General features: G+C 41.1%; 1 protein-coding gene across 4 annotated transcripts in view; it reads left to right on the top strand.

Annotated features, from left to right (window-relative positions):
- The window catches only part of MYB (MYB proto-oncogene, transcription factor), an 86367-nt gene that overhangs the window by 55580 nt on the left and 14767 nt on the right, over positions 1-16020 (top strand). For 3 of the 4 annotated variants that reach the window (XM_082215908.1, XM_082215906.1, XM_082215907.1), the window contains 9 exons: positions 395-512; positions 5103-5174; positions 5948-6040; positions 6864-7084; positions 9177-9411; positions 11473-11553; positions 12405-12509; positions 14277-14534; positions 15582-15941. In XM_082215908.1, the coding sequence (XP_082072034.1) occupies positions 395-512; positions 5103-5174; positions 5948-6040; positions 6864-7084; positions 9177-9411; positions 11473-11553; positions 12405-12509; positions 14277-14534; positions 15582-15941 (1543 nt within the window). The remainder of the gene's footprint in view (positions 1-394; positions 513-5102; positions 5175-5947; positions 6041-6863; positions 7085-9176; positions 9412-11472; positions 11554-12404; positions 12510-14276; positions 14535-15581; positions 15942-16020) is intronic. The other variant, XM_082215909.1, reaches the window with a different exon arrangement.

Genomic DNA, 16020 nt, shown 5'->3' with positions numbered 1-16020 from the left:
AAGTGATCTGGCATAAGTTAAGGATTTTGAGTATGTACTTGGGCAAAGGACACAGCCTCCGTTCTCTTTATTGTCCTAAACATTGCGTTTTAATTTGAAACCATCATTGGTTGAACAGCTGCCAAGTGTGTAATTTGCCACTGATCTAACAGTATGAGCAGGTCTAAACATGCACAGTAATAAGAAAGTTGCCAACCTTTTGCTTGTATCTGTGGATACCAAAAACAGCAGAACCAGTTCAGAATACTAGGAACAGAATGTAGAACAAAATCTTGCAGTGCAAGTTTCCAAACAGTTACCCTCATAACCTTTTAGTTTTAGTTTTTTGCAAATCCTGTCATTCTAAACAGCTTTGCATTTTACCCTGTTTTGTCTTTGTGCTTTGTTTCTCCAGCATATACAGCAGCGATGATGAGGATGAAGACCTGGAGGTATATGATCATGACTATGATGGTCTGCTGCCCAAGGGTGGAAAACGCCATTTAGGGAAAACACGGTGGACCCGGGAAGAGGTAAACAGCTGAAAAGTTCAGGGCAGACAGATAAAAGTAGTCTTTCACACAATGCATAGATAGAATGATATAATTCAGTACTTCAGGATAGGGTTATCAATGGCTGCTAGTTGGGATGGCTATATTATCTCATATATATATATATATATATATATATATGTAGGTTTTGGTGTCTTCGGGTGTCTTCCCGTGTAAGAGTCGGGGTGTCTGGGCGACGTTTCGACGAGGTCTCACTCGTCATCTTCAGGCTGGTGCTTTCGGCTTCTTGTTACTGGAACAGGCTCTGTTCCAGTAACAAGAAGCCGAAAGCACCAGCCTGAAGATGACGAGTGAGACCTCGTCGAAACGTCGCCCAGACACCCCGACTCTTACACGGGAAGACACCCGAAGACACCAAAACCTACATTCCTGTACCCGTGAAAATCTACGAAAGCATATATATATATATATATATATATATATATATATATATATATATATTATTGGTTTTACACAGTTTTTATAAACACAAACAATACACAATACAGACAAACAAACACACAAACATGTATAATTTCGTGTCCTTTTTTTCTTAAACCTTGCTTCGCCGACTTCCCCATACCTCCCCTTTCTACATCCCAATTTCCAAACTTGTTTCAGCAAATCCTAACCCTTGTTTTTATCACATTTTTGCCTTATTCTCTTCTTTTACTTAATCTTTTACAGCTGTAATCCCCCTTTTTTCTAGAACCTCGACATTTTAACATTCATTAATTTTACAATATCTCTTAAGATAAATTTTAAATTTCTTCCAATCTTCATCCGCCATCTCTTTCCCCTGGTCACGGATTCTGCCGGTCATTTCAGCCAGTCCCATATAGTCTATCACCTTCATCTGCCATTCTTCCAGAGTGGGTGGGATGACTATATTATCTCCAGAAGGCACTATACTTCTGAATAGTAGTTGTTGGAGAACATGAGTGGGAGAGGGCCATTGTGCTCAGGTTCTACGTATGGGTTTCCCATGGGCAGCTGGTTGGCCACTGAGAACAGAATGCTGGACTAGAGGGGCCTTCAGTCTGATCCAGGAAGACTCCTCTTATGTTTCTTATGGAAGGTGTGGATAAAACTCCTAGTCTCGGTTGTCTTGGGCTTCTCCTGAATACAATAATAGAAGCTGCTTCCTCTTAAGAAATGTGAGCCTAGGCCTGTTAAAATTCCTTGTCAACTGCATGGAGTAGGCCTGTACCTAGAAAGGTAGCTTTGTTTTTTTGTTTTGAAAAAGTAAATTTGAAAGCAAAGGACAATAGCCAATTAAATCATCTGAAGATTTCTTTTTGGGGAGGGGGTTTTATAGGTGACTTCTTGGGGGGAGGGGTGGAAAGATTGTTTGGGTTATATCCAAGGAAGCTTGCACAAACAAACAACATATTTTGAAGGGAAATCCTTATGACATGTATAAGTTTACTTCCGAAGCAGCTTGCCTGGTGGGGCGGAGTCTCAGTGCTAGCTTCCCGGCAGGTGTTTCATTGCAATGCAGGTTCACCAATGGTGCCAATTGGGCACTCCTGCTGGAGCATCCACACTAGGTGCCTCGTCCCTCCACCTCCTGGTAAGCAGCAATGACGCACCTGTTGAGAAGCTAGCACTGAGCCTCTCCACCCCACTCCTGAGAAAGCCACCTCTGGTCTACTTCATTCATTGCTACTCAGTAGTTGCTCTTATATGGTCATCGGATATTTTTGATGTAGCTATTATGGCATGGAATTGGAACAGATGAGGGACACCCAGGAGCAATGGAAGTAGGAAAAGGAGGTATGAGAAGCATTAATAGAGTCGTATTTTCTCTCCCACTTGGGAGCACAATGTGCGCGCGCGCACACACACCGCCAACCCTTCTTCATTGAAGGCAGCAGAGCAGCAATCACTCCATTGACTTATGTGGAAAGGGGAAGGTACTGGGATGGGGCACACCCACAGTTCCTTTTGTGTTATAAGGCCCTATTTGTAGCCATAGCACAAGACCTGTATGTGGCCAACTGGTCAACTATGCCATACAAGTTTGCAAACTGGCATGCTCCTGAGCTGAAGTTATCCAGGGCCATTGAAAACATCACTAAACATTCTTTGCTCTATAAATTTATATAGGGGTGGGTTGCACTGTTTCATAAGGTCAGGTCATAAAGTAATGAAGCGTGGACATACTAAGGTTGCCCTTTGGCTCTCTTTGGTTGATATCAGTGTCATCGCTTCATGTTTCTAATGGTTGCTGCATGAGGAACCAAGATAGCAATGCCTTACAGCAGATAGATGAGCAGAAACTATGGATCCTTTCTAGATAGGCCATCAACCTCCAGGCTTTGCAAGAGAAGTGATAGGGGGGTTGCTTCCATTCTCGTACTCTTTCTGTGGTCACTAATGAGAAAGAAATATATAATGAGACTGTTAAAGAGTTGGGAACTACTAATTTAGTCAGGAGCTATTAAACAAAAGTGTTGAAAGGCTGATCCCTTACGAAAGACCTCAGAACCATTTGTTTAATATACTCCAAACCAGTAGGCCCCACTGGAGTTTCTGAACAACTGAACTGCATTTCTAGAACAGCAGCTCTTAAGATACTGAAGAACTATGACTATCTACCACCCAGTCTAGTTTTCAATATGTTATCTCCTTTTTGGAAAGCAATCAAGCACAGTGCAACCTGGTCTCATTACTTTCGATAGAGATTACTAATAGGTAAATGTGAATAGGATAGCAGTCTAAATGTGAGAGTTGAATACACAGAACTAACTCCCACTGAGTGGGCTTTCTCCCAGGTAAGTGAATATAAGCCTCAGTTATTTTTTCACACTCTGTCACTCATATATTTATTTTCAGCATAAGCTTCTGTACTGGGGAAAAGAATCACTTGGCAGTATCGAGAATCATTATTTAAGCTTCCATTATTTCTGTGCAGTTCAATTTTCATAAAGCTGTTTTGGCTTGATTAACATCATGCACTGATGTTGCTATGTAAACATTAGCAGGTCATTTCCCAAGTGCTTTTGTAAAAGCTTAGACTGTTTGTTGCAGAACTCTCATTCCTCCTAAATAGCCTTTGGGGCCTCCTGTTATGCTTCCTAAACTTTCAGTAAAGGTTATTGAGACAAGACAGCAGTTCCCAAATAATTTTGCTAGATTAATGCATTTGTTGTCAGTGAGAATACTCAGAAATAGTATGGAGATTGCTGTCTTGCTGCTCAATCAACAAATTAATTAAGCCAGTACTTGACTATAATGGCAGTGGCGGATGGGTGTCAATTAAAACATTACACCCCAACTGCAAGTGCAAAGTGTTCCTTCATGGTAGTGCTCCATGCGGTTGGTTGGCATAATGTTGGAAACCCCATTGGCCCAATTACAAAGAGTGTTGAACTTCAATGGTGAAAGCTGCATTTGAATTCCTGTTCGGCCATGGAGTTCATTGAGTGGCTTTTGGCAAGTCGCTGTGGGTGAAACTGCATGTTACAATAATGATGGGGCTGCTGCCAAGACCACCCATACATTGAATTCCCCCCTTACAGGACATTTAGTGAAAGTTGCATTATCTCACTGTGTGTTTCCCTGCCACCTTTAGCCCATCATACGGGGTAGGGAATAGTAACATCAGAACGCAAGGTACATTTTATTACATGCAAAGAAAAGGACAAGCTCAACACAGGGCTGCTCTTTTCAGTGTCATTGCAATGTGTCGTTCTCAGCCTAGCTTAGTTTGCTGTGTTGTCGTGAATACAAAATGTACATCAATATGTGCTAGTTGAAGGGAGGATGGAACAGAATGTTGCTGTGCAGAATTTTCCTATTCGTTGTGTAAGGTTCCTATATAACGATCATGTCATCCAAGATAATGCTTTATGTTCATTCACGGCATGGCCACTAATGGCACATCAGTGGTTGGGTGGTGCACTAAGTAGTTCTAAGTGAAGAGTATAGTAGGTCATACATTAGATTCAAAAATCTGGTGGACTTGGCTGTATTAGCCTGTGATGCTGAATAAATGCACGTAGGATTGTGGCCTCATTTTATTAAGCTACTAGGAAGGGACTTTTGAAGAAGGCTGATCAATTACAGTGGAATCTTGGTTTTTGACTCCTGAAACCATTCGAAAAGCAAGGGGCAGCTTCTGATTGGCTGCAGGAGCTTCCTGAACTCAAGCAGAAGTCGCATCAGACATTCGGCTACCGAAAAACATTTGTAAACCGGAACACTTACTTTTGGGTTTTTGGCGTTCAGGAGCCGATTTGTTCATCAACTAAGCCGTTTGAGAACCAAAGTTCCGCTGTAATTCAACTTTGCCTTTTCTTCCATACAGTACACTGACTTTTTAGTCTTCTGGTGCGGGCTCACAATTCCAAAATAGCAAATGACACACTATTTCAGTGAAGTTGCAAAATCTTGCTAATAGCTCGTAAAAAGTGTGCAAGATGCCTAGAACAACCAAACTAGAGATTTCCTTTTCCTTGTTGACAGATATTATGACAATCAGCAATGCATAGTATTGACTTTTAAAACACGCACATGCACACACACAAGTCAGATGAACTTAAATCACCTTTTCTTGAAACGTATTAGGATGAGAAGCTAAAGAAACTTGTGGAGCAGAATGGCACAGAAGATTGGAAAGTTATTGCCAATTTCCTTCCTGTAAGTAGGCCTCGTTTTCTGTTTATAACCACACATTTATCAGTGGGTGAAAGCAGGGGAGGTTGTTTCATAATTACAGATGGGGACTTAATACAATTATAGCAATTTGGGAGGCTTGCAGAACTTCACCATGTATACCCAACATTTAAATGTCTTTCTTTCACTTCTCATGAAATGGAGGAAGGAGAAATGTTAAAAGCCTTGGGGGGATTTTATATACAAACAGATGGTTGGTACATCATCTATCTATCCGTCTCTCAATGGAACAAAAAAGCATCAATGCAGAATAGAAACTGGCTTTGATCCGTAGTTGCTATTGCTTATTAAGTGTGTGGTTCTGCTGGTAATTTCTGACACACTTGTTGAGAAGCAGCAGGTAAAGTTTATTATATATTCATTTTTAACGAATAGCTAGTAGGTTAGTATACAACTATGGTATCTGTCTGCTGTCTGCAATCAAAAATTAATATGAGAAGGCGCTGCAAGGTTTTTGTAGCTGAAGCTGTCATAGTGTCCAACTCTTCCTTTGGAAGATCCCCATCTCAGTTTTACCTCTATCAGTGGCCTGATCCTTGCTTGTTTTGATGGTGATGTAAGCAATAAAATGTAAAGATTTTACTTGCAGAAGCAGCATGCGTGCTGAATAATAGTGTAAATACTGCAATATCATGACTCAGAATTGCATCTGTGGGGCATTTGTTAACAAAGTTGCATTTTTTCACGCAGCTGTAGCAATTATGTAATAATTTGTTGGGGGTTTTTTGGCTTGTTAGAATCGGACAGATGTACAGTGCCAGCATCGGTGGCAGAAGGTACTAAATCCAGAACTTATTAAGGGCCCGTGGACTAAAGAAGAAGATCAGCGAGTAAGTTAACAACATTATTTTAATCTAATCGTTCCATCAGCATTAAATGTTGGGTACAGGCAACCTACATCCACTTTGATGAAATAATACCTGTAATTTATTTAATAATTGATCTTTACAGCCCCTAACATTTCTTCCAGCAGCACTTTAAATAATTGCTTAACTGTCCACTTGAGAGGTGGTGTGATACAGAATGGTTGAGAGACTGAGCTGCGAACCAGGAAGTCCCTGACTGGAGTCTCAGTTATTATCTCATTAGATGGCCTTAGGCAAGCCTCATGTTTTTGAGCCCAAATCCTCCCTCCCATCTTTGGGGAATACTTTGGGAATAATTATACAAGAGGTGATTCCAGGCATCCTGATTTGTTTGCAGGGAGGTTAGATTATGTGGAATATTGATTGACAACTAATTCTAATCTGTGGGAACATTGTATGTTGTATCCAGTGTGCTTCCCCCCTTTACTTTCCTTATCACAAAAGTCTGGGGGGGGGGCGGTTTGTGGGGGAGTGGATTTGTTGTGCAAGAATCTCAGCCAAAATTTGTGATAGTCTGGAAATGTCATGGGGCAACTTTAATGACAAGACAATTAACAGGATACCACCTTTTCCTACTCAGCTGCCTTCTTTAGTCCCTGATAAGTTTTGCACCTGTTTTTATTCCCATTTTTCTTCCCGGTTAATAATGCTGGCCTATCTAAATTCCTTATGCATATCACAGCCCTGATCTTCCATGAAACATAAGATAATGATTGTGATTTGATCCCATAGCATAACACCTGAAAGTTAGAGGTGGCACTTTATTTGTTTTTGTGCTTGTTTGAAGGTGATAGAGCTGGTGCAGAAATATGGTCCCAAGCGCTGGTCTGTCATCGCTAAGCACTTGAAAGGAAGGATCGGGAAACAATGCAGAGAGCGATGGCACAACCATTTGAATCCAGAAGTTAAAAAAACCTCCTGGACAGAGGAAGAAGATAGAATTATTTACCAAGCACACAAGAGACTGGGAAACAGATGGGCAGAAATTGCAAAGTTGCTTCCTGGACGGTAATGACAGAGAATAGCACTTTAAAGGAAAGACTGGGGTGGAGATGGGAGATGAGGGGATGAAACTCTGTATTTTGTCGTCTTAGCAGAACATATGCAATGCTCCTAATGAATGTAAGTGAGTGCATGGCCAAGCTGATGAGATTAAAGTGTTGTGCATTATTTTATAAGTTGATACAAAGCTGCAGCAACCAACTACAGTGGTGCCTCGCAAGACGAAATTAATCCGTTCCGCGAGTCTCTTTGTCTAGCGGTTTTTTCGTCTTGCGAAGCAACCCGATTAGCGCTATTAGCGGTTTAGCGGCTATTAAAGGCTTAGCGGCTATTAAAGGCTTAGCAGATTAGTGGCTAAAAGGCTATTAGCGGATTAGCGGATTAGAAAAAGGGGGGAGCGAAAAAAAATCGGAACACTTGCAAGACGTTTTCATCTTGCAAAGCAAGCCCATAGGGAAAATCGTCTTGTGAAGCAGCTCAAAAACGGAAAACCCTTTCGTCTAGCGGGTTTTCCGTCTTGCGAGGCATTCATCTTGCGGGGCACCACTGTATTAGCTTTAATTGTAGGAGAGGTTTTCTAAATTGTATCTGATCAATAGAACAGGCAGTCTCAGGAAGCTATTGGGGGTCTTCTGTAAAATAACATATCGGATGATTTAAGGCTGTGTAGATCTCCAGTGACGCAGAAGACCTTGCCTGATAATGTTACGACGTCTTCATATGTTACAAAGATGGAAGGAAATAGGTGTTCGACTCATTTTTACCATAGTATGAATTGTGTGGGGCGTGGGACTTGCTGATCTCCCATATGGAGAGTTCTACAATCCCTCTATGGAGATCCATGTCCTACCTACTCCTGTAGAAGTGAGAAAAGAGGAAGCATAACTGACCTGGCACTTCTTCTTTTTACAGTTCTGTAATGAACAGAAACTTTATTTTAGATAATATTAAAGCATAATTATGAAACCATTCTAAATTAATAATGTAGTAAGATAATATAGATAATATTTATAATTATTACTCAAGCACCTAAACAGCTTTTGGAGAATGTCACACACAGACACAAATCTGTTTTTTCTTTTCTTTGAGTAACACCATCTTATTCCTTTCGCTGAGTATGAACACCATGGTCACATAAGCCCTAACAAGCTGTGTCCCAAGACTGGAAGTTAACTGAGGTGAAAACTAAATATGACGCAGGAGATCTGTGATCTGGATCTCCCACTTCAGGCCTTGGAAATCCTTTGAAGATAAGGAAAATGGTGCTCTAGGAGAGAGTGATTAACTCTTGCTTCATCTTGCCCTTTCCCAGATCTATACTCCCTCACTCCCTAAACTTATTAGATCCACCAGGGTGGGTCAGGATAGAACATTACACGCTCGTGCTTTTTAGGCCTACAGAACTTTCCAGCATCAAGGACTTGTGCATACTTCCCTTGGATGAATTCCAATCATCTTGGGGGAACCACAAATAAAGCCCAAACCCAAGAAGAGCAAAAATGTTTGCTTCGTTGACTGTAGAACTGGTTTCGATTTTCTAGTATGTTTGCTTGGAGGATGACCGCTTTGCATTGCCTCCATGCAGCAGTGGAATGCTACAGAGTTCCTTTTGGAATGGCTGTATTTGAAAAGCTTGAAGGGAGGTTGTGCCTGTTGCGTCACATGTTAGGGGATGAGTGATTGGAGTGATTAATTTATCCAGGTGGAACATAATGTAAGAGAAGGGGCAGGAGGAGTTGACTTCAGAACTGAAATCAGGAATTCAGGGAGACTTGTTTGTTTTTTATGTCACTGCTTTACCTATTTAATTTTTGCTGCCAGTTACAGATGCAGGGCACTAATGAAATGCAGTGAGGATAGTTGCATATTTTGACAACAGTAAAAACCCGTCTGTTGCGAGCTTGTAGCAGAAGTTCAGCCCATGTGAGCCGAATGACATATTCCAATATAAGCACTATTAAAGTGCAAAGGAGATTCCTAGGTGACCATGGTAATGTTGTATGTTAACTGCTCTCTCCTGCCAGTTAACCTTAACCATGCCTAAGCATTCCAATTTCATGTTGTTCTTTCTTCTTTATATGCCTGTGTTCTTGTGCAGAACTGATAATGCTATCAAGAACCACTGGAATTCTACGATGCGGCGAAAGGTTGAACAGGAAGGTTATCTTCAGGAGTCTTCCAAAGTCAGCCAGCCTTCAGTAGCCACAAGTTTTCCAAAGAACAACCATTTAATGGGCTTTACCCACACCCCACCTTCGGTGCAGCTGCCAACCTCCACCCCGACCCCAGCCACCAGTGACTACTCCTATTACCACATTTCTGAGACACAGAATGTAAGCTGATTCAATCGGTTGACAGCTAGGTCTCCCCATCATTGAGATATTGTAACTGCCATGCATGACCATAGCAGGAATGGAGAAAGGGAGGCTAATATGATTGATATATTGCTATATCTTGCTTTTGCACAAGGTTCAGTGTGGTCTCTCATCTGAGGATCTAATCAAGTCCACATGTACATAGTTTTAGCCACATTGCAGCATCAGCAGTGCCCAGACCACCTGCTAGGGCTGGGAAGGATGCAAGTTAGCAATTGTCTGTAAGAGGCATAATGGCTGCGGTGCTAACCTCACTTACCTGGTGGTAAGCTCCATTGAATTCGTTGGTACTTACCAGTTGCCATGGTTAGAATTGTAGCCATAGGGTTGGCCTCACTCTTTTTTAAAACAATGGATGAGGTGACTACTTGGAATTAAACTCACTGAAGCCAGTGGACTTGAGTAATGTAAATCCATTTATTTCAGTGGCTCTACTCTTCACTATAGTTACATTAGATATCATTCAATGTTTTTAATTTTACCACTATGCGCTCCATAAAAAAAAGGAATTCAGATAACAGTGATAGGCTTATGTAAGATAGATTGACACGCCTATTCTCATATTTTTGCGTGAAAGCATTTTTAATGTCTTAATTTTGACAAGTAGAAAGTAATAATTGAGTAGTTGTACTTCCTCTGTGGGGTCTAAACCTGTAGCATTCTCCTGTTCTAGACTTCCACTGGTTTACAATTTGGCTGCAGGTGAAGTAAGTAGTTATAGCTGATAAGTTATATAGTTATAAGTAATTATAAACTCATAGTCATTATTAAGTAGATTATATGAATCTAAGATTATATGAATCTAGTTTGAACTAGATAGCCCTCAGGATCCCTTCCAACTCTACCATTCTATGATTCTATTATGTTTGTAATATTATTTTATTACAGAATATAACAGTCCATATGATATATGGCAAAAATTGATAATACAGAGAGAACCCACTCAGAATTTTGCCAGTAAATACAAAATGTCAAACACGGGACCATTTGGTTGCAATTTAAATACGTCTTCCTTATCGTTTTTAATTTTTTTATTTGTCACAGCATCTGAGATGTCTGCTTCACAGTATTTAGCTTTTCTTGATAGCAGGAACTCAAAGGGACATTCTTTCATGAGACATTGTAATTTTTCGTTGTGGGCTGCCCTGAGATCTACAGATAAAGGGCAGATAATTAATTAATTAATTAAGTGGAAGCACATGTAGAATAACTTGGTATCCAATTTTTGTCAGGCTTTGTTACTGATTGGTGGATTATAACACAGACTGCTTTCTCTATATTCTTCCTCATGTTTAGATGCCTGCGGAAGCCATACATGCAATGGATCTGATGGTCTGTCTGTATTACAATCCACCAAGTAGTTGTAAAGGGTGGGGAAACATGTCTTGTTAGATGCCTGCTGGATTGAACCAAAGGTCCATCTAGTCCAGCGACCTGTTTTCAACAGAGGCCATTCAGATGCTCCTGGGAAACCCATAAACCCCTTTTCCTTCTCTGGGGAATTAAAAATCATGCTGTGGGCCTGTTATCTCCTTTTACTTTGAGATGCTTAGCCTTCAACCCAACACAAGCGCCCTTGATGCCATCTGTCCATTTTGTTGTTGTTTATGAAATTAATTAGGCACATTTCTCAAGGAGGAGCCAGGAATACAAAAGACACATTCATTAATGCAATACAGAAAACCTTACAACCCCATAAAAATCAATACAATCCGGGCCTGCAAAATAATCCAGTAACCAAAAACAAATTAAAAATTAGTAATTAATAAAACAGCAATAGATGGTTGGGAGGGTGTTATTGGTTGATCGATGGATCACCATAGTTTGAGAATTCCTAAAAGGGTTACTGAACTTGTTGAATTTAAAATGAGACACCTCTTTTATTTCAAGGAGGTAGAAAGATTGGCATAAGAAGTACAGTGTGTGTGTGTGTGTGTGTGTGTTACTTAAGCCCATCACATTATTGAGAAGTGTGTGAACAGCATGATTAATTTGGGCTCTCTTTGTCTTTCGGTCTAGGTCTCTTCTCAGATCCCATATCCAGTAGCACTTCATGTAAATATTGTTAATGTTCCCCAGCCAGCTGCTGCAGCTATTCAGGTAGATAAATTTAAAATCCATTTCAGAGGTCCATTTGCCATACATTTCATATGCAAGTTACATGCAAATACCTTAACCTGCTAAAAAATAAAATCAGACAAAGGCACAGCTCTTTTAACAAAGTAAATGATAGTGAAGAACCTGGGCAGCCATTTTTCCAGCAATTTGGGTGCCAGCCTTGAGAAGACACACACTCTCCTCACAGCTCCTTCGCTTTCTGGAGCAAATTCTCCTCCACCTTGGTAACTGAGCAGATTGTCATCGTGGTTTTCAGCTTAGGGCTAAACATGGGTTTCCGTTTCTAAAAATGTGAAGGCCCCAGATTGGTGTGGATTTCAGATCCTGGTTTTAGAGTAACCCCTGGTTAGCTTTCACCAGAGTCAACATTGCTGAAGGTGAACTTGCAGTTTAGGAGGAGAGGGTATCAATTGCTCGAGGAAAGGGAGTAAGGGCACATGTTCCTGAGACAGGCTTCCAGTTTTCTGACCACAGTTAGCGGCTACCCAGTGCTTTTGTTTGCACACTGGCAGAAAGAAGTTGTATCAGGGTGAGGAGGTCTACTCATTTCTTTAAAAAGGTGGCCAGGGAAAGTGATCTGGAATGGTTTCTTAGGTTCCCTAGTTTGGTACGCAGAAGGCATCCAGAAAATAGGTATTGTGTTCTGCACTTTAATACCTGTTCAAAAAATAAAATAAAATTAAGCAGAGATTCTGGGGTTTTTTGTCCAGTGGAGGAGCCTCTCAGGCTAATTTGCCTGCAATTCTGCAAGGCCGCAAGCCATCGTCATCATCGTAAACTGCAGCATCCAACCCGGCCTTTACCTTCTCTTTTCCCTTAACTCTTAATTGCAGAGACACTATAATGATGAAGACCCTGAGAAAGAAAAGCGAATAAAGGAATTAGAGTTGCTACTAATGTCGACTGAGAATGAACTGAAAGGGCAACAGGCATTACCAGTAAGAATGTCACTGTGTGCTTGGACGGAGGGATAGCAGCTTTACCCCAGTGCTTCTCTTTCCACCCCTTTTCCCTCCCCCTCTTCTTCTGACACTAATCAAGGCTCTATATTTCCATTTGAAGAGGAGGAGACATCACATTGCTCTCCACCCCCCCATAAGCATTTGCTTCCCCCCATCTCCAAATTTCAGTGGTGCACTAATTCCACCATGTTTGCTTTTATGTGTAAATGGACTACTATTTAAAAAAGAACAGCAACGATCAGATCCCGTCAGGTTTTATCCTGAGGGGACATCTTTGTTTCTGAGAACTTCCGAACACTGTGCATAATGAAAATGTAGTGCCTGGTTCTTGCTTTTCTTCTCTTTCTCTCTGCGCTGTATTCCTCACCTTTAGCTATATGTTGCACTCCTGGCCTGTGATCCTCAAGCCATTGCAGGCGGTCTTGCTCACCCTTTTGGGCAAATGTGGCACAAGTCAATTCCAGAGTATGACACATACTGCTGCTCTAAAGAGTGCTACTTGTATGTATTCTGAACCTCACCCCTGCCCCAAAGCCTGGAGTGGCTTCCCCTCTAGCTAGCAAAATCTAGCTGCATAGAAGGGGGCAGGCAGAGTGTGTCTCTGCACTGGCCACACCGCTGGGCCTGTCTCCTCCATTCCAGAATGCCACAGAATCCTCCTCCCGGGGCCACTTGTGCCACATGCCCTGCAAGTTGAGAATACATAGTCTTGAATTGGCGTTGGGGAAACAGGACTATTGCTCCAGACCAAATGGTTTGGGAATCACAGCCCAAATAAGGTCCATTTTATTTGTTTTTATTTTTATGCATGTTTGGTAATGTTTCTCCGAGGAAAGTTAGATTCTATAACTGCATGTATGAAACCCAGAGCTGGCTATTACTGAATTTGTATATGTAATAAAATTAATACGGGAACTGCAGAAAAAAACAAAAACCTGGGTGATAGCCAGAAGGAAACATCTACGTCTAATTAATTCATATTAATAATTAATTCATTTTCTAGTTAATGGAGGGGGGGGACACAACCGTGTGCATGAAATGTTAGTTTGGCCACTTCTAATTTTTAGTTGAAGTTTTGCAATGCCTTCTCTTGCATGGTTATGCTGCAAAGAGACTTCTGTTAATTTGCTCTTCTGCTTTCCTAACCGCGTTGATTTTACAGCCTTTTCATTGCATTGGTGTAAGCTGTAGCGCTAGTCAGAGATAGGGCAAAGATGAGGGAAGGTATATTAAAAATAAGTAACTGGTATTAATCTAAATCCGCAAAGACCAATGGAAAAGTTGCCAGTGACTTCAAACATGATGTGGAATTCACAATCTAAATCCATAAGGTACAGATAAGACCGAGTTTTGCACTAGGGAAATATTGCAATTTCCTTACTTTGCACAGGGAAGGAAAAACAGATTTGTGCACTCAGACTTTGGAAGAAGAGTGTATGCATGTAGCTGTATTCCTTGTTATACTGTAGATACTGGCCCAGGATGCAGAGTTGTTGCACAAGATGAGGTAATGCCAAAATAAAAGCTATAAATTTATTACCCTTTCAAACAAGCTCTTGCTGCACTGATGAAAGGAAACATCTTGACAACTGTTTCATGGGCATTAAGTGCTTAGATGATGCAACTACTTTTATCTTTTCCTTCAACAGCCATCCGATACCTTGTGCAATTTCTTTGCTAAGTTCCTTCTGCCTCTTTTTTTCTCGCACCCTCTTTACCGCCCCCCCTTCTGCTTTCCTTTAGACACAGAACCACACGTCAGATTACCCAGGATGGCACAGCACCGCAATTGCAGACAGTACCAGAACAAGTGGTAACAGTGCGCCCATTTCCTCTTTGGGGGAGCATCATCATTGTATTCCATCGCCACCAGTGGATCATGGCTGCTTGCCGGAAGAAAGTGCATCCCCTGCAAGGTGCATGATTGTTCACCAGAGTAACTTCCTGGATAATGTTAAGAATCTCTTAGAATTTGCGGAAACGCTTCAGCTGATAGATTCCGTAAGTAGAATGGTCATCTTCTAAGGTGTGGCTGGTATAAGGACTGGAGTCATATGCTATTTCTATATCAATTTGTTTTCTTACATTCTGTCTGTCTTGTTTGCTTTGTTGCTGAATAATCCGATATCCAATGGCCACCTTTAGTACAGTTGGTTTTTGTTTTGTTTTTTTCTGCACATTTACAACTTACAACCCAGTCCTATGCAGGCTTACTTGGAAGTAAGTCTCATTTAAATAGATGGGCTCTTATTTCTGAATAAACATGGTAGGATCCGAGCATTTAGCCCTAGCTTGTTGTTTGTGGGCTCCCAATATTTATCAAGCACAGGTAAACATTTGCACGTAACATGCATGTATAGAATCATTATTGTTAGTGTTTTCAGGTTGCTTGTATAAATTTATTCTAAGTGAGCTGCCATATCTAAAATTATTCCTAAATATGTTGTGCCTTTTAACAGTGAATTCATACTGTACATTACAAAAAAACCACACAACTCTACGTATATTTTTAGTTCCATTTCAAGTGACTGTACACTTCTACATACCTTCCTGGATCCCTCCTTTTTTGTGAAACACACATTGCATTAATGATTTTCTTCTACGAAAACTTCGAGAAATCACATGTCATTTTTGAAGATTCTCAGTCTTTCATGTAGAAATTCTAAGACTGACATAGGGCTCTTTAAGAAGTATGGGCTGAAACCAAACATTTGGCAAAACAAATTCCTTATGACAGCATCACCTACTCGACTGTATCCTTTTCACTTAAGAATCCTGCCTCCTTAATAAAGCAGATGGGTCACAGACTGTAACAGACTGGTAAGGGAGGGGGAGAGTTGCTTCTTTTAGGAATCCACCATTAGGATAGTTTTCATTCGGGAAAGACTGAAACTGGGTTAAAATGGCTTAAAAATGAGGAACAATGGCTCCTTTACTTTGTTTCCCTTTTATTAAAGTTGTTATGTTAGTGCTATACTTTTTTAAAAAAATAATGAAAGGGCATCATACACTGTCTCATAGATTCGTCACTTCCCCCATTGTTTTTAGGATCCTTCATCATGGGGTGATCTCAGCAGTTTTGAATTCTCTGAAGAAGCAGACACCTTGCCTAGCCGAGCTCCCTCTGCCAAAGCCCCACAGCTTCAGCAAACAGAGGCCAGTGCATGTAGGCCTGAAGGACACCCTCTCTCAAACCTGAGCAAAGCCATGTTGAGTCAGGATTCCCTTGCCTTGCCCAAGTCCTTGGCTGGCTCAAAATGTGGCACAGCTCCGTTGGTGTTTCTGCGCACAAAGAGAGGGCATCCCAGCCACTTAGCCAGTGGCCATAAGTCCTTCATACTTGCTGATGTCAGGAGCTCAACTCCTAAGCGCTCCCCTGTCAAAAGCCTGCCATTCTCTCCCTCGCAGGTAGAGCAAGATTTCTGCACAGATTTTACTAATCCTCAAAAGTCAGCAAGGTGTTAACAACATAGGAGAACTAATCATT

The sequence above is a fragment of the Podarcis vaucheri genome, assembly GCF_965113315.1.
Source record: "Podarcis vaucheri genome assembly, chromosome: 3".
Classification (NCBI taxonomy): domain Eukaryota; kingdom Metazoa; phylum Chordata; class Lepidosauria; order Squamata; family Lacertidae; genus Podarcis; species Podarcis vaucheri.
The sequence above is the reverse complement of the archived record's forward strand: the minus strand, read 5'-3'. Positions and strand labels throughout refer to the sequence as shown.